Source organism: Vigna unguiculata, chromosome 3 (assembly GCF_037176805.1).
Source record: "Vigna unguiculata cultivar grain cowpea cultivar isolate G323 ecotype 2 chromosome 3, ASM3717680v1, whole genome shotgun sequence".
NCBI classification, from domain to species: Eukaryota; Viridiplantae; Streptophyta; class Magnoliopsida; order Fabales; family Fabaceae; genus Vigna; species Vigna unguiculata.
In genome coordinates, this window is record NC_140794.1 from 52,639,860 (window position 1) to 52,657,132 (window position 17,273).

The 17,273-nt window shown below is 32.3% G+C and overlaps 2 protein-coding genes, 1 long non-coding RNA gene and 3 other non-coding genes across 8 annotated transcripts; 5 read left to right on the top strand and 1 right to left on the bottom strand.

Annotated features, from left to right (window-relative positions):
• The first annotated feature begins 650 nt into the window (after positions 1 to 650).
• Positions 651 to 4,891, top strand: LOC114175911 (Phosphoribosyltransferase family protein). Its single transcript, XM_028060755.2, has 8 exons — positions 651 to 957; positions 1,050 to 1,223; positions 1,749 to 1,997; positions 2,534 to 2,677; positions 2,755 to 2,922; positions 3,430 to 3,499; positions 4,173 to 4,254; positions 4,653 to 4,891. The coding sequence occupies exons 1-8, from the start codon at positions 793 to 795 to the stop codon at positions 4,831 to 4,833; spliced, it is 1,233 nt and encodes a 410-aa protein (XP_027916556.1). The 5' UTR covers positions 651 to 792; the 3' UTR covers positions 4,834 to 4,891.
• Positions 4,892 to 7,760: 2,869 nt separating this feature from the next.
• On the top strand, positions 7,761 to 8,958 carry LOC114177797 (uncharacterized). The gene is made up of 2 exons (XR_003603206.2): positions 7,761 to 8,449; positions 8,787 to 8,958. It is a non-coding gene; the product is annotated as an uncharacterized LOC114177797 (long non-coding RNA).
• LOC114179987 (small nucleolar RNA U61) lies at positions 8,167 to 8,254 on the top strand. Its single transcript, XR_003603567.1, has one exon. It is a non-coding gene; the product is annotated as a small nucleolar RNA U61 (small nucleolar RNA).
• LOC114179999 (small nucleolar RNA snoR14) lies at positions 8,377 to 8,460 on the top strand. Its single transcript, XR_003603578.1, has one exon. It is a non-coding gene; the product is annotated as a small nucleolar RNA snoR14 (small nucleolar RNA).
• LOC114179983 (small nucleolar RNA Z101) lies at positions 8,577 to 8,666 on the top strand. Its single transcript, XR_003603563.1, has one exon. It is a non-coding gene; the product is annotated as a small nucleolar RNA Z101 (small nucleolar RNA).
• LOC114177796 (type I inositol polyphosphate 5-phosphatase 2-like) lies at positions 8,950 to 12,876 on the bottom strand. Of its 3 annotated transcripts, none has more exons than XR_014993573.1 (11): positions 12,610 to 12,876; positions 12,422 to 12,527; positions 12,229 to 12,312; positions 11,695 to 11,782; positions 11,514 to 11,618; positions 10,472 to 11,276; positions 10,188 to 10,372; positions 9,864 to 9,972; positions 9,557 to 9,705; positions 9,222 to 9,483; positions 8,950 to 9,128 (listed from the first exon to the last, which is right to left on the bottom strand). XR_014993573.1 is itself a non-coding variant. In XM_028063335.2 (11 exons), the coding sequence occupies exons 1-10, from the start codon at positions 12,637 to 12,639 to the stop codon at positions 9,259 to 9,261; spliced, it is 1,875 nt and encodes a 624-aa protein (XP_027919136.1). In that variant the 5' UTR covers positions 12,640 to 12,870; the 3' UTR covers positions 8,950 to 9,128; positions 9,222 to 9,258. The 3 variants fall into 3 exon arrangements, 2 of the variants coding, with proteins under 2 accessions (XP_027919136.1, XP_085526984.1); XM_028063335.2 differs by having other exon boundaries at positions 9,222 to 9,472; positions 12,610 to 12,870; XM_085670858.1 differs by having other exon boundaries at positions 8,950 to 9,483.
• Between the last annotated feature and the right edge of the window lie 4,397 nt (positions 12,877 to 17,273).

The following is a 17,273-nucleotide window of genomic DNA, read 5'->3' on the forward strand; positions in this document are numbered from 1 at the left end:
ATAATCAGATAAAGAAAAATAATATTTTGTATTTTTTTGTTCATATTCATATAAACATGTCATGAAATAAAAAAAAAGCAGCATATTAAATGAGTGCACAACAGAGAGCATATTCATATTGATTTAACAAAAGGATTGGCATGCACCGAAGCAAAAGTAGTGGCGAATAGGGTCTCAATTTCGCCATCAAGAAACATACTTTTAGGTAATTTTGACTAACACAAACTTTCCTATGTCCAAATCCAGACACAACTCCCTCCTTTTGGCATCATACAAACTCCACCAAACCATGACTCCCAAAAGACAAATTCATCTTCATATCCTTCTCATTTCTTTTTCTTCAATGATTTTTTAATATTGTTTTAGTATTATTCAATTAAAAATATATTTAAAAAAGTTAGCAAAATGATAAGTTGGAAACCATTTAAATTTGTTAAAATGAATTCCAAATTCACTCTTTTAAACATTTTTTTTTTCTTAAAGACATACACGGTACCTGAACCTAAAACTTGAATACATTCACAGAAGGTGTACAGGAGCATTTGAATTAAATGATTTTTTATTTAGTTGTATTTATTTTCCCCATTGATTAATATTATTTTATTCTGGTAAAACGACGTCGCGCGGCCGCGAACACATAAAAAGCCGAATCTCGTGGAAAATACGAAGACCCGCCACCACTGGTAACAGAGCTCGAAATTCGCTTCGCTCTGCTCCAATCCAAACCCTCTCTTCTCTCTCTTGCAGAGAAGAAGATACTCTACAAACCCTAACTCGTTCGTTACTCCGTTCATGGCAACCTCCCTGCTTCAACCTCCTTCTTCTTCTTCCACCATGACCTTCTCCTCTTCTTCCTCCTCTCTCTTCACCGGCAGTTCCCATGCTGCCGCTCTTCGAACCTTAGGTTTCGTCGACATCGACAATTCCCGTGCTCGAATCCTCGCGCCTTGCAGCGTGGTAATCACAAAATCATCCGCTTTATTTTCGTTATATCATTTTTAAATTATTATTTGCTCACAATTATGCTATTCTTCTTGTTTCAATGGCAGAAATGTGACATGTCGGAATCGTCTAATTTCCCTAACGGAAAACCGATCATTCCGGTTCTCAACGAGCGGACGCTGCCGAAATTCTTAGAATCGGCGAGGGCAGAAACAGCGGTCAGCAGAAACAGTAACCGGTTGAAATTGTTTTCTGGCACGGCCAATCCTGTACTCTCTCAGGTTATTTTCTATTTCTTTGAGTGAATGGTCTTAGTTGTTCTGGAAGATGTTTCAATTCCTGAATGAAATTAATTCGCTGAACAGTCAGGTACTTTGGACTAATATGATTTGACCGATGACATGCATGCAAGTTTAAGATCTTTTTCATCATTCAAGGACTGTTGACTGACGCAATAGCTTTTATAGACTTTTCTGACAATATTTGGTTTTCAATTGATTTTTTTTTTACTTCTGCTAATGAATTAGATTGCATGAACATTCATAGTTTTATTTCTCATTCATAGGATCAATATAATTGAAAAATGATATCAGATTGGACCATGGTGTCATCTAGCGACGTGGTATGCGTCAATATCTGGTTACAAACATGACGTGTACTGAAAAAGCTTATTTATTGAATTCAGAGTCTAGTAGCTCTCTGTTGTATTGGTTGCTTGTGAGAAAATAAAGTTGGCGTGAATTGTCTTTCTGTTGAACTGGCTTTTGTTGAGTTTTGTTGTCCTCTAAATGTGTTTGTTTGATCAGGAAATCGCTCGTTACATGGGCCTGGAACTTGGACAGATTTCCATCAAGCGTTTTGCTGATGGGGAAATATATGTACAGTTACAAGAGAGTGTTCGAGGTTGCAATGTATACCTTATACAGCCAACCTGCCCTCCAGCAAATGAGAATCTCATGGAGCTTAAAATAATGATTGATGCTTGTCGGAGAGCATCGGCCAAGAATATCACTGCTGTGATTCCATACTTTGGATATGCTAGAGCTGATAGAAAGGCAAGTCTTTTTTGCGGGTTGTTAATTTTCCTTTACAACCAGTAGTTTTTAATTTATACGAAGGGTATTTGAGATTCAGTGTGGCAGACTAGAATATCTGACTCATTGGTTTATTGCATTGGTATACTTTTGTTCCCTTTCTGTAAATTTTGTGACTATTTTTGATGTTTCTGGCTGTTTCCCCCATTCTATTTTATACTACACCTTGAACCTTCCAAGAAGCCTCGAAACCTCCTTTGGTTCCCTTATCCCTTCAACCTTGAGCTAACCAAACCGTTAGCTATCCAAAGACAACCTAGAAATCAACCAAGATTCCCCTACTTGGAAGCTTTGCATCTTATTTGTTGTGCTCTGTTGGGTTAGACTTTCCATGACACCTTTGGGACCTTAAGTGAGTTTTCAGCACCATGAAATGGAAAATTAACTTGTTGCTGTCTTAGTTTTTTTTTTTTTGAAGTTATGTTCTTGTGTTTCCCTGTTTAGGCTCAATGTTATAATCAAAGATAAGATTTTTTTACTTTTTTTTTCTTTTACAGACTCAAGGGCGTGAATCAATTGCTGCTAAACTTGTTGCAAACCTTATTACCAAAGCTGGGGCAGACCGAGTTCTTGCTTGTGACCTTCATTCAGGGCAGTCCATGGGTTACTTTGATATTCCTGTGGATCACGTTCATTGTCAAGTAAGTAAACTTTGAATGGTTGTAGTTTCATTCTTGGCAACTTGTTTTCTAATACTATTGTTTATGATTTCCACTAGCCTGTGATTCTTGATTATCTCGCCAGCAAGACCATAAGTTCAAGTGATCTGGTGGTTGTTTCTCCTGATGTTGGTGGTGTTGCAAGAGCTCGTGCTTTTGCAAAGAAATTATCTGATGCCCCTTTGGCTATTGTAGATAAAAGGCGGCATGGGCACAATGTTGCTGAGGTAATTACTGACAAAATATGTCTTCATCCTTGACGTTCTGGATTTTTTTTTTTAATTTCCATTTATGTAAGGGAGTATACTCTTAAACAAATATTATCGGTTTTCTTTGGTATTTCATTTTCGACAATTACTTTCTTTCCAGAAATGAATTTGTCGTGTGCATCACTTTGGTTAATCAACACATGTGAGCATTGATAATACCTTTCTGATGTGTACTAAATGGTTATATTCACATTATCGTATTTTGATTTAAATTTCATCTGATATTGTACCTGGAAGTCTATCTTCTGTGGCTGGTTGAAATGTTGGATATTTGGGTGACATGTTACTCTCCAACGGTAGCCTATCTTACTGGCATTTGCCAGAATTCTTGTTTTTTATTGTTAGTTTTGGATGTGCCCATAGTTTGGCTATTTTTATAGAATACTAATTATCCTCGGAGCTAAGGTAAAGTTAACAACATGGATCTCCGAAGGTATATTCATCTTTGTTATGTTTGCCCTGAAGGTGATGAACCTGATTGGTGATGTTAAAGGAAAGGTTGCAGTAATGGTGGATGATATGATCGACACTGCTGGTATGTCAATTTCCACGCCGTATTTTGAAATTTGCAAAGAAATATTCCTTTATTCTGCGCTTCTTTACTGCATATGGTGGTTACTTGCTGGGTTAAAAAGGTCTATTTAAAAAAAATATTTAGCTAGATTTTTTAATTAAAATTTTATAGATATTTAAGTGCTGGATCTTGTATTGATATGCGTGTGTATTGTTTGTAATGCTACTTTATGGCTCTGGTATCCTGCTTTTCTATTTTGCTTAGTGTGTTTTCGTGGACTGGCTAATTTTAAGATAGAAGTCGTATTATCTATCTTAATGAACATTTTATAAACGGATTCCAATTTCCTTTTTTTAGCATACTTTGGTGTTTCTAAGTATTATCATTTGCTTAACTTCTTTGAGGAAATGCTGAATCTAGTTATAGAGACCAGAAAATGGTTAAACAATAACTTTAATACACGATTTTACTACTGTAATTGATTGGGAAGAATTCAGTCATATTTAGTCCATCTTGCCCGGGAAGATGGCTGATTGCTGTTTAAAAAGTTTCAGTTTGCATTTCCCTTAGGAGTATTTTGGTGTTCCTTCCTTGTCGAGTAGGCAAAAATGATGGATGCATTAGTTTCTTTGTACCATTTTCATCATTGATATCTGTTGGTATGTATCTGATTCTAATTGTTTTTGGACGAAAGGGACCATTGCTAAGGGTGCGGCACTGTTACATGAAGAGGGAGCTAGGGAAGTGTATGCGTGCTGCACTCATGCTGTTTTCAGGTATCGCCTTCGGTTTGCCCTACATTTTTATTCTTTGCTTTGTCTTTTTGTCTCCCTAATTAATAATTGAAGCCATGGAAGTCGAGTCTCGGGTTTACTGCCAAATCTGAAGCCATATTATTATGCCTTTTTTAGTAATTTGCTTTTCAATTATAAATTTTTCGTTCTTTATTCTATTTATTCAATTGATCTATAGTTGCTAATTGTTCAGTAATAAATATTGCTAATCAGCTTATTGGTCGTCGCTTGTCTTCACATCAATAAGCTTATGGATATATTGATCTGTATGCATGTTTTACTGCATCTTCATCATTATGTGTTGCTTTTGGTATTCATGTTGAGTATTGTACATAAGCTAGTATTCATATCATGGTGGTTTTGTTTTATTTGGATCGTAGCCCTCCAGCAATTGAGAGGCTGTCCAGTGGCTTATTTCAAGAGGTGATTATTACGAACACCATTCCCGTTACAGAGAAGAACTATTTCCCGCAGTTAACTATTCTTACTGTAGCAAACCTGTTGGGTGAAACTATTTGGCGTATTCACGATGACAGTTCTGTTAGTAGTATTTTTCAGTAAACAATCGTTATTGCCTTCTGCAGTTATATTAGTCAATCAATAAATGCTCTTTATTTTATACCCTTCCATTCCATCCTTTTTCTATTTCGTCTAATTTTAATTTTAGTTGTCGCCCTTTATTTTCTACATTCAACTAATATTTTGCCCTTTTTCATGAAAAACATACCTTTTGCCAATAACTTTTCTGATTTGGCTATGAAACTGTTAAAATTTATTAACAGTTGGGAAACTTTTAATTTCTTTTTTACGAGAAATGTGACTTTTGTAGAATCATACAAACATGATATGATTGAGCAACTGGTTTAAGTAGAAGAAAGTTCCCCTACATTAGAATGAATAATCAGAAAGTTCAAATTTTTATTATCCACAAGATTGCTCGATGATGTTATGCAATTGCGAGAGTTTTCCCCCATTATGTTAGACAGAGTTCCAATCGAAAGTGAAATTTTATATATATATATATATATATATATATATATATATATATATATATATATATATTTTTTTTTTTTTTTTTTTTTTTAATTTTTGTATATTTTATCGTTCAATCTTTTTCCAATTTAAGTATAATGTTATTTTTGAAAGCACAAATAACATTTTTATCAATTCAGCACCTCAATTACCAAAGTCCAAAAAGACTTTCCATAGAGACCGAAGTATCAGTATAGCCCCCCACTAGTGAACATACATTACAAGATTCCTATACATCCAAAGAGTATAAAACATTGTAAAATTCTTATAGTACATCTGCAAAATATTCCCAATAAAATAAGTTCAAATAAGTTTGGGTATGTTAAGTGAATCATTAATAAATTTTTGTAATCTATTAAATATTAAAAAGTTTATACTTAGTTTATATAGTTTTTTTTATTAATTGAGTGATGTTGTAAGTATCGTCACATTATTTTATGATTTTGAATTTTATAATTTTATAGAATACAAATTTAATGAATTTTACTTATTTATCATATTTTTATTGGTGGTTTCTTTTTATCATTTAAAATATTGTTTATATGTTTTTTATAAAGAAAAATTAATTTAGTATTATAATTTAATATTATTGTCATGAATTTTGTTCATCATCTTTCAACATATATTAAAATTAAAAAAAAAGTTTTATGTCTAAATTCAGATTATTATTTATTTACTATTTTTTTATGTGATTTCATTCATGTGATGTATTATAATCTATGTTAGTATATAAAAAAAAGGAGATTTCATTATAATTTAGAGAAAGAAAGTAAAAAATATTTGAAATATTTTTAAATTTGAATATATTTTTTTTAAATTAAAAAAGATCAACTTTATCAATTTTGTTCTAAAAAATTAAAAATTAATAAATATTTTGGTTGGCATAAAATTTTATTTATGTACAATCAAATATTATTTTATATATTTATTTTAGTTTTATCCAATTGATTTGTAGTTATATAACTTAAATTTTTTCTAAATATTTGACAATTAAGAAACACAAGTATACTTTTTTTTTATATTGAATATTTGAAACAATAAGAAAGTGACAAACACAAATATGAGAATAACTTTAAATAAGACAAATGTTATACTTCTTGGATATGAAAATGAGGATGGATCTTTTTTTTCTTTTATTTGGGGATGAAGATGATATAATAAAATTGATTTTCGTCCTACTCCATTATCATCTATAGACAAGACAAATATGTTAGATTATGAATTATAAACATACCAATTACAAAGAACATCAAACCCTACCATACAATAAATTATCCCAAGTGTATTCAGAGTAGTTCCTAATACCAAATAGCGAGAGCGTACCTGATTGGTAGGTATGAATAATGTAGATGGAAGAGTGGTAACTAATCTTCCAAATGGAATTAACAAAAGATTAATTTCTCTCATCCTAAAACTGCGTGAGATGATATTGTTCTCTTTCTAGTAGGTTCTCTCAAATGTATCTGAATTTTTTTTTTCTATGTTGTCTGACTAATGGGGTATGAATTTTATATCCTTACTAACAGATATCAGGGACATCTTAACAGGTTATTGGATGTTTAAGTCAATCACAAATCGTTCATTGAACATTGAATAATCTAACCCATCACTGACAAACCGTTTATTAGAAAACTCAAGGATTACGTATTATTCATAAAATTAATAATCATGTGCTATAAAATTGATACTAACAAATAAGATAATTTATTGATTAAAGTTAATCCATAATAATAACAAAATAAAGAATAATAACTTATATAATAAAACTATATGAATACAACATTCTACCACTTGGATAACATTAATGAATAAATTAATTATATCAATTATAACACAAACACAAATACCAATTAAGAGATATAAACATGAATCGCAAAGATAATAGGATAATAATATTTTAACTCACTTTTTTGACCCATTTTTAACCCACTACTTCAATTACCGTTAAATAATATATTTTGATTCTTTTTAGTGATGTGATATGATAATCTAATGGTGATTAAAATGATAGATTAAAAATGAGTCAAAAAATGTGAGTTAAAATATCATTATCTAAAATAATATTCTATATGAATGTCTACCATATGCTTATATTTTTTAAATAATAAATAATAATTAAAATATAATTAATATATAATTAATATATATATATATATATATTATGTTTTGGTTTTATTTTAATTATTATCCATTAACCGAGTAAGTTATGGATATACGGATATATGTATAAATATGGATTGAATATAATTCTTTTCATCTGGACATAAGAATGAAAGGAGTATATATTTTATACGTTTCAATTTTTTTTTTTCTGAATATTTTTTGAAAATTTTATTCTGAAAATATTATTCTTAAAATTTCAGAAATTTGATATAAAAAACTTTTGGAATATGTTATCCAGAAGTCACTTTTCCCGAAGGTAAAATGACCATTTCGATAGTTTGAGGCTGTGCACGAAGAAATTGAGGGGAATGCATGAAGAAATTGAAGGGGTGCAGGAAATAAAAAGTCTTTTATTTACTACTTACTGGGCCTACAAAGAGCCGCCGAATCTACCCGACCCAACAGGGTCACCTAGCCGTGCGGAACCCTAGTAGTCGTGCTTAAAATGATAAAACCCTAAATTGCATCTATAAATCATCTTCAATTTCATTTCATCTCCAAGAAGTTCCACTGCTGCAACGAATTACAATTTGCGCTTTCCTTCTCTTTTCTTGCTTGATTTTCTTGCTATTTTTTTCTTCTTTATTTTTTTCTGATACTTTTTGATGTGTTTTATCCCCGTTTCGGTCCCATATACTGTGGTGTTCTTTTCTCCGGGAAATTCTTCTGTCAATTTCTTATGTATGTGGGAAAATGCTGAGTCTGTGATGAAGATGTAACAGTGCTAGAGGCGACACATTGTGTTCGTCGATGACGGCGCAATTATCCTCTAAGAAGTTCTGAGCTCAACATTTTTAATCTATTTTCATTATTGTTTAATTGTTTGTCAATAATATATTGTTTAAATTTCCCTTGTTGGGAATTAGTTGATTACTACTTTGAGCTTATTCTGGGGAGGGAAAAAGCTATGCGAAGTGATGATAGCAATTCATTCGTCTGTCAATCCGCTGATACTGCGTGATGTTTATATGAATCCCGACAGGTTCTGATCGCTATCTTCATTCCCTCTCTCAAAATTCTAAAACATTTTTGTAGGACATTATCTTCTTTTGTATGCGCTATAGGTATTTTAGTGTTTAAATTTGATTGTTTTCGAAGGTGAAATTGAAAATGGGCATGTGATGAATCTCATCGTTAAATGGGTAATTTGCGTCTGAATTTTTTATTGATGCTATCACCTTGGAGAACTGATGCCCTCAGTTTTGTAACCCTTTAACGTGATTGAATATTATGCGTATATCTGTCTGTTTGAATAGTGATAAATCTCCTGATATTTGAAGTCACTTTCTTCTGTAGTTTATTTTCATTTTCTTTTGCAGATTATTTGAACTTCTCTGAGAGGAATTTGTGGAAGAAATCTGGTCGGAATTTGAGGAATAAAACTGGCTATCTACTTGGATTTTTGTTTGTAATATCTACATATAGTTGTATTAGAAAATTGGAGATCAAAATTTTATAGTACAAGTAATAAAGAAACCTCTGTTTGTAAAACGTACAGATAGTTGTATTACGAAAGTTGGAGATCAAAATTTTACAGTACAAGTGATTAAGAAACCTCTGTTATACAATCCAAAACAAAACACAAGAAAGACAGTAACTCTGTTTCCTAAAAGTATGCCTATATACATTTGTTTTTCTTTATCTGCCCTGTATTCTTCCATCTGCGGGGGACAAATATTGATTGTAGTTAATAATAGTTTTGCAAATTTGGTTTAACAATTTTTCTTTATACAAGAATGGAAGTGTAAATTTACCCATAATTTGTTTGTATATCCAAAGCGTGGTGGATGTCTAGTATGACCATTGTCCATCTTCTGTAAGGAAAACTTCAGGATGTACAACTGCTGTTGTGTAATTCAGGGCTCTCTGTAATTTACGTTGGTCAAATACTTCTACATCAATGGAGAATATTGAACTAACTGGTCGATGATCCGAGAGTTTATTTTCGGTTCGCTTATATTCAAGTTGCTTTATTCCTTTGCCCAACCACAGTATACGATCACACCTGTACATAATCTTAACAATGGTAAAATTTTGCATTTCCTTCAATCTAAAGATCCAAGCACAGGCAAAATATTGATGCACTTACCAGGCCGGAGATCTCTTCTTTTCTCCTTCTTTCGGGTTTTCACCGATATATATGTCAGAATTAAATTCATACTTGTAAGTGGGTGGGAAGTTTATTACCCCCTCTTTCCATCCATCAAACACGTGCCCACTACGTAATTCTCTAGTTAACTGCAATTAAGTTTATGTGATTAAAAACTCTCGTCGATAAAGTACCATGTGAAATCTCCAAATGAATCAAATTGGGTGCTAACAAGTTATTTTTGCATCTCTCTGTCTAGATTTTGTCAGATTCAAATTATATGGTCTAGTTGTTTCACAATTCTCACCTGATCGTAATTCATCAGTTCATCCCATTTCCTTAGGGCTACGAGCTTTCGAACCTCCTCATCCGTCATATTGATACGATAATTTAAATCCCCAAACCAGAAAATTTGACTGTTGGCATGGACAAACCCACTAATGAATCCAAGATGTTCGCAATAACATCACTAAACATACCAATTTCCATTCAACTTTTTTATTTGTTGATATAATGAATTCTATATCCAGCTTAAAATTGAACACATAATAATATGGTTTGTCAAATTGTTCAACACACCTTTCTAGCAGCATTTTTATTGTCTGTGAAAAGGACTATTTCATGAACTTACTCGTGTGATGGGATCGTTTGTGGCTGATCTGTATCAAAGACAGATGAGAAACAAGTGCGGCGAAGAATTTCATGAACATCCGAGTTTCGTCTCATTTCTGCACCATCCTTCTGACCAGACGTCAAATGCGAACAAACAAAGCACAAACGTGACTGAAAGAGAGACATACTAACTGAAACAGATCCCTGCATCAGACATACTTTGTCATCATTCACATTCACAAAGGTTAGAGCCACGTTGTTCTAACAGTAAATCGTGAAAAAAACATGCAATACTCTATTTACCTTGTTTCCCATGTAGCCCATGAGACCAACTCCAACTGGAGAAACTTTCAAGTTGTTAACGTGCCTTCTCAACCTCCTCTGCACCCAAATAGACACATATATTCCTACCATCTGCTTGCTGACGATTCGGACATACTTACGATGTGGTTTCACACCACCTATTCCATTATTATCTTCGTTGTCATTTGGCAATTCAAGAAAAGCATCATCTTCCTCATCAGATAACATGTCAGATAACTCATCAAGGGTATCGATTACTTCCTCAGGCATCACTTGCTGTTCTTTCCATAACAAGCCCAAATTTCCCGAACTGTGGTGTGTCCGTTTCAATACACTCCCATATTTTGAAGCCTTCTCTGTCAAGTTAAAGCCAATTCTGTCTGAGCTCCACACTCTGCGCAATTTTGCACTGGAATCGGTATGTGGGATTGCATCTAAAGGACGTTCAGGCCAGTCAAGTATGGTATGAGGATCAATGTCATTGATTTTCCTCAACTGTAAATTCCTTCCTATACCAATTATGCTTTTCACTTCCTCTTGTTCCACCTCAACGTTGTTACAACTTCCCAGGTACTCCTCATTCATTGTGTCTAGTGGATTAACATCTATACCGTCTGCTAGAACATCAGCAGAAGCAGAAGCTCTTAGGACTGGAGAAGGAGGGGCACTGTAGCTTTTTGGCTTGGTTTCAGGTTCAGAAGATTTGTTTAGAGTTCTTCTAATGATTGCTTCCCAATTCCGGATTGGTGTATTATCCTCTGCCCCAAGAACATTTCCAGCATTCAAGGGGACTACCTCTTGGAAACTGTTGAAAGTCAATCACACAGAAATGGACCTCTCATCTATGTTGAATTTTAATTTATGAACCATGGGAAAGAAACTCCATGAAATTTAATTTATGGAAAGAAAAAAGAAATCTAAATAGTTCTATCTAAAGTCTAGTGAATGATCCAATATTTGTCAATATGTTGAAGAAGAAAACACAGGAAACGGTGGACCATGAACAACACTGTAGATATACACAACTGGAGCAACTACTTACCCAATAATGTAAATATCTGCTGGCTCATTGGTGCAAAGCCAGTCCTCAATTTCAAGATCCTTAGATGGAAGTCTTCCAGCAACGTTCCAGGTGCCAATTGTTACCCTGCAAAATAACCGGTTTATGATTCCTTTCATTAATATCATGAAATTAGTTACACATAACTTGATTAACACCAGACCTCACTTCCTTTGTATTTATGTATTGAACACGCAGAGTTTCTGATTTCCCTCTTCTATGCCTGGTCTTATGGCCCTTACAAGACGCATCTGAATTACAAAATCAAATCACGCACGCTGGTGATTTTAACACTTTGAACTCAATCTGGTGTAGAAAACAGTCAATCATTCGAAGTTTGCAAAATTAGTCTAGGTGGTTTATAAAATTGATTTCATATACTTTGCTGGTAATAACACATTTGGAATTTGGTTTAGATTTCCTTTGTTTTTTCTGATGCATTCTTTCACCATAGATCATCTATCTACATGTAATTCGTAACCTGGCATGTTTAATTTGACATCAGTGGAGAACAAATGTTTTGTGTGTAGAACAAAGCTACGAAAAATATACTGCGTTTAGATTCTAGATTTCATAACAAGCAGCTCCTATAACTGGTTTTGTAACCAGAGCAAGAAATGACAGAAGGTGTATTAAAGCTGAGAGCACATATTCTTGTTTAAAGCACCATAGTAATGTTAAAGGAATAAAGTATTGCCTGATGTTTGACTTGGGAATATGGATTGTGTTCTTAGTGGATTTTCTTCACGCACACCCATTCTCGAGTCTTTAAGAGAGCAAACTGAATGAAATTGAAAGAACAAAGAAGAAAAACAAAAAAAAAAAATATGAAAAGAGAAGAAGATCAAAGCTAAACAGCAAAAAGGAATATAGTATAGTCTAAAGCATACCATCATCTTCACTCTCAGTTTCAGTGTCCACTTCATCCTCACTAAAATCATACACCTTTGGCTTTATGTTTAACCATTTCTTCATCACAAGGGAGGGCCAAAAGGCCTGCGGCAATGAGACAAAGTTCGAGGTTTCTAAGAAACATATTTTTATCCTTAAACAGCAGTCAGAGGGTGTCGAAGCTTACCTCTGAGCGTCTTCCTCTCCTTGTTTTCATTGTCTCAGGTCAAAGTACTATAACTGAACCAACAAGCACTTGTTTTGTGCAGTGTGCAAGATTTTCAGAGCCTAGCTCTTAAATATGGAAACTGTCACTGACATGGTTTGGGCACTATTTTGCAGCCAGCATTTAAATAAGAGGCCTTCTCAGATTGTAGGAATTAACAAAACAAAGTTGGAGTTTTTTGAGTGCTCAATTGTAGAGAGTTCCCATAGAGCCAAAAAGAAAAAGACAGAAAATGCGTGACCATATAGCATTATAGCTAGATATCCACAACCACAACTTGCAGAAGGAGAAAAGAAAAAACAAAGAATAAAAATAATAATAATAATAATAACAATACTGGTCCTAACACCACTTCTTCTAATTGTCTGATAATAAAACGCAGGAAAAGAAAGTCCTAAAAGGTAAACACTTACTAATTGAGATTTCAGGAGATACCTAAAAGAAAAATAAAAATAAACAGCAAACGTCACATTCAAGAGGAGATACATACAGAACAACTAACTATACTTTTGGTGTAATGTAACACTTCTCCATACCAGTATTTTCTTTTCCCCATATTCAGTCAATTATCACTTCTCACACGCGCTTCTCTCTCTTTCTATTTTTCTTTATTATACAAATAATTATGAATATAAATGATAAATGAAAGATAAATGATTGAGGCAGCATAAACAAATATACAATTTCTGGCCAACAGTATTCATACAAAATTATGTGATTAAACTTATGTGTATTTTATATTACATTAAGCAACTGGCTAACAGCAAAATGTAGCCCAATACATTGAAAATTTCAAATGGTTATTTGTTTATTATTGTTAGAACAATAATGCGCACTGTTACTACTATTGCTACTATACGTGCAGATTTAGCAGTGCCACAAAATGAAGAAATGAATACATCATCAAATACCAAAACCGATGACGACAGGGAACGAAAAGCAAGGATGCATACAAATAAAGGGTACAATCACAGCCAAGATCTGCTAATGACCCCACAAAAGAGGAAGCTTCTTTTAAAACAAGGAAGGATCTTATAAACAAAACCAGATTTATTTATTTTTTAATTCATGCTTAGCTCAAATGGGCAACTAATTAATAACCACAGTGTGAACTGATTAGGATTCATTATGGCAAGCCATAGTCGCCCATGTTGTCTTCTCTTTCATTTTCATCACTGCTGCTACTGTTATTATTTTTATTATTATTTTCTCTCCCATGCAAAAACAGGTTAGGAAATTGACAACCTTTGCATAAAAAAACACTGAAACAAAATTGACTATGACAAAGTGAAAGATGGAATGTGAGGGAGAGTGATGAGAGCATGGATGATGTAGGGCCACCGCACTATATGTGAAGAAGATAAACAGTTGAGTTTTGAACTGTGAATTTAATCATATTTTATGTCAATTTGATGAGCAAGTTGGTGGGGAATAACAGATTCACGACAACCTTCGTCTCTCACTCGCAGGTTAGTTACACCTTTCATTAACCGATAACCTAAAATAATGTTAACATTAACTTTTGCTCAACAATGAAAAAGAAGCAATTTTCTTACTATGGCCACGTGAAGATGTCAATCTTTCTCTCTCTCTCAACAGGAAGCTAAGGGGAGGATTTATGACAAGTTAAGAAAGTGTGAGAACATGTGAATGATTTCTTAATTATGTAATTTGATTGAATCCAATCATTAAGGGAATTTTTTATTTCGGAGTAGGATAGGGACTATATATGACTATGTCTTACGGTCGAAAATAGTCTAAATGTGAGTCAAAATTTCACATTGGATAGAATAGACAAAGTTAAACATTACAATCCTATAACCGATATGAAAAATATATATAACTCATCAATGATGTCAAATGTCTTATATGTGTAAGACTAATGTCATATAACTCTATGTAAAAAATGGATACTTAAAATTTTCATTAAAAAATAAATAATGTATATGAAGGAATTGTGGGAACATACTTGTACATCAAGTACACATGCTACACTCTCACAGGTGAATGAATATATAGAAGAAAGAACACATTCTTAGAGTGATGTTTTTGGGAGTTTCCATAATAACTATCTGTGATGATTTAAATTGAATGAGAGATTGGAATTATATAAGAAAGAATAAAGACATATGCATGGTGACATTGGTTATGTGGTTGTTACTTTCGTATACATTATTGAGGGTTTGTGATGGAAAACAAGACACAACACTGTGCTCCCTTCCCTTCCAAATTTGTCTTTCATACTTCATTCCTCTATTTCCTCATCTGCACCATCACTTGATAGAGCCACCATTTTTTCTCTCCAAACTTGTCTTTATATTACCTCTGTCATAAGGTTCACCTTACTCTGTTTCTGTCCATTGTCATCATAGGGTGCTCCTTCTTCTTCTATTCGGAACACTTTATTTTTTAAATCACTATTTAGGTGGTGGTTTTGTTAAAGAACTTGAAGGTAAACTTAATTAATAGGATAAAGTACTTGTGGATACATTCACATACTACTAGATTCATTTTTTAAAGTTACACATACATTTTCTTGTTATTGATTTTATTTTTTCTTGTCATTATTCTCTCCCTATATATATATATCAGTGAATTAGTGAATAAATATAATATACATAAGTTATTGTTTTTACCTCACTAATTCTGGGGTCACTTTTTTTTAGTTATTAATATCTCTCTATATCTTTCTATCTATACACAGATATATTGGGAAAATAAACGACTAGAGTTTATATGATAATATTCTACATTAAGTTTCATTATTTTAACGGTTAGTTTAAGATTTTAAATCAACTAAAAGAATATACAAAATATAAAAACTAAAAATATTTTAATCATGCTTCTATATTGCGTTTTTCAAAATATTTTAAATAAAAAATTAAAAAAGCAGACAAATAATACCCCATAACAATAAAAAAAAATAAATGAATACATGTTGCGAGATAGGATGGATCAGCGTGCACTTTGACCCACGCAGGTTGCGATAACGAGTTATATTATACACACTAACAAATTCAAATATCCTCCCATTTTACACTCCTTAGCAAATTATGAACTAATATATATATTTATATATATATATACATTAAAAATGAATATTATAAAGACCAACTAAATGATTAAAGTTACAAAATATATACAGTCGTAATCTATCAATGCAATTCCTGAAACAAATATCTATTTGCATAATTACAAGATGACTCATAAAGTTTGAAACGTACAGGAAACAATGGCGACAGAGGCAATACTGAAGAGATAGAGTTATGATGAAAGAGTATTAGGAGTTTGGCAATTTGAGTTAACAAGCATTAACTTATCATAAGCTTTATTAGCATCTCATGAAGGTTGCAAATTATAACTCCAAAACCTCGCACTATGAATATAAGGAAAATTATATTTTAATTCTTATTAGTTATCTCTATTTTTTATTTTCTGATATGATTTAATATAAATCATTAATTTTTTTAAAAAAATAATATATTAATCAATAATTCATATTAAATAATTACCATAAAAAAAATAGGAGTCCTAATATATTATTCATAAATATAATCGACAAATATCAATTAATGAAAGAAGTATTAGTTGGCATTAAAATATGATTAACACATTTATGGTAAAGTTTAAACGGTGAGATTTGTGATAGCATTAATTTTGGTTGGGTGGTGCTGTCTGTTGCCATCATTGAAATTGAGTGAGCACAATAAGAATTTGGTTACGGCTGTGCTTTGAATGGCGTTCTTATCTTTTTACGTTTTCTCCTATTTTTGGCTGCTTTCAACCTCTTCTATCGCTGGCCTCCACTCTCTATCACAAATTATTAATCAAAAAATATCTATTAATATTTCAACTTTTAATTACTAATCATTTCATCAATTTAATATCCCAATTCAACTGCACTCACATACCACGCAGACCAAAATACCTTATTGCACTGTTGAAAGAGAAAGTTGTTGACTTCCTGCAATGGTTTTTTTTATTTATTTTTTCATTGAATTAGAGGGTTACTTTACTAATCTAAAATCAGAGTTCGTCAAAATCAGATTATAATTATTTATAGTTTGTAAGATTCAACTGTTGGTTAAAGTTTCGCCTTCAAAGAATTTCGGCAAATATAAGAAAAGAAAGAAAATTATATTCACGCAAGAATCGTATACAACAATTGACGTTCGTGAGAGAAGCACGAGTAGAAAAGAAAGATGTGATGGAGAAATAAAAATAAAAATCAGTTTAAATACGTTTGAAATGTGTAATCAAATTGTACGTTATTTTTAATTATAAAATGCATAACAATTTTTTTTTTCATTTTTACAATAATTACTTAAACTTATGCCTAACACAATTCTTAATTGATTGATAGAATAAAAGCATTGAAAATAATGAATGTTAATTAAATCGTAGAAGACATTTTATAACTTATAGATTTTTTTTAATATATAATTGGATTTTGTCCTATCATCACAAATTGTCAGTAGGGGGAATCTTGTGTAGACATAGCATATAAAAGTCAAATTTAGGTAAGAAAATGATTTGCTTCATAATATATAGTACACGTTCTTATAAAAGTTATTGAATTATAAGTGAATTATTTGGTACAATTTAATTTATGTACCGCATTGGAG

What these genes read in the sequence shown, in the direction of transcription:
- LOC114175911 (XM_028060755.2), top strand. Translation starts at nt 793, where the DNA reads ATGGCAACCTCCCTGCTTCAACCTCCTTCTTCTTCTTCCACCATGACC. An exon ending in CCAATCCTGTACTCTCTCAG is followed by an intron (nt 1,224 to 1,748) that starts GTTATTTTCTAT and finishes TTGTTTGATCAG; the next exon opens with GAAATCGCTCGTTACATGGG. An exon ending in ATGCTAGAGCTGATAGAAAG is followed by an intron (nt 1,998 to 2,533) that starts GCAAGTCTTTTT and finishes TTTCTTTTACAG; the next exon opens with ACTCAAGGGCGTGAATCAAT.
- LOC114177796 (XM_028063335.2), bottom strand. Translation starts at nt 12,639, where the DNA reads ATGAAAACAAGGAGAGGAAGACGCTCAGAG. An exon ending in GGAGAGGAAGACGCTCAGAG is followed by an intron (nt 12,528 to 12,609) that starts GTAAGCTTCGAC and finishes TCATTGCCGCAG; the next exon opens with GCCTTTTGGCCCTCCCTTGT. An exon ending in AACTGAGAGTGAAGATGATG is followed by an intron (nt 12,313 to 12,421) that starts GTATGCTTTAGA and finishes AATTTCATTCAG; the next exon opens with TTTGCTCTCTTAAAGACTCG.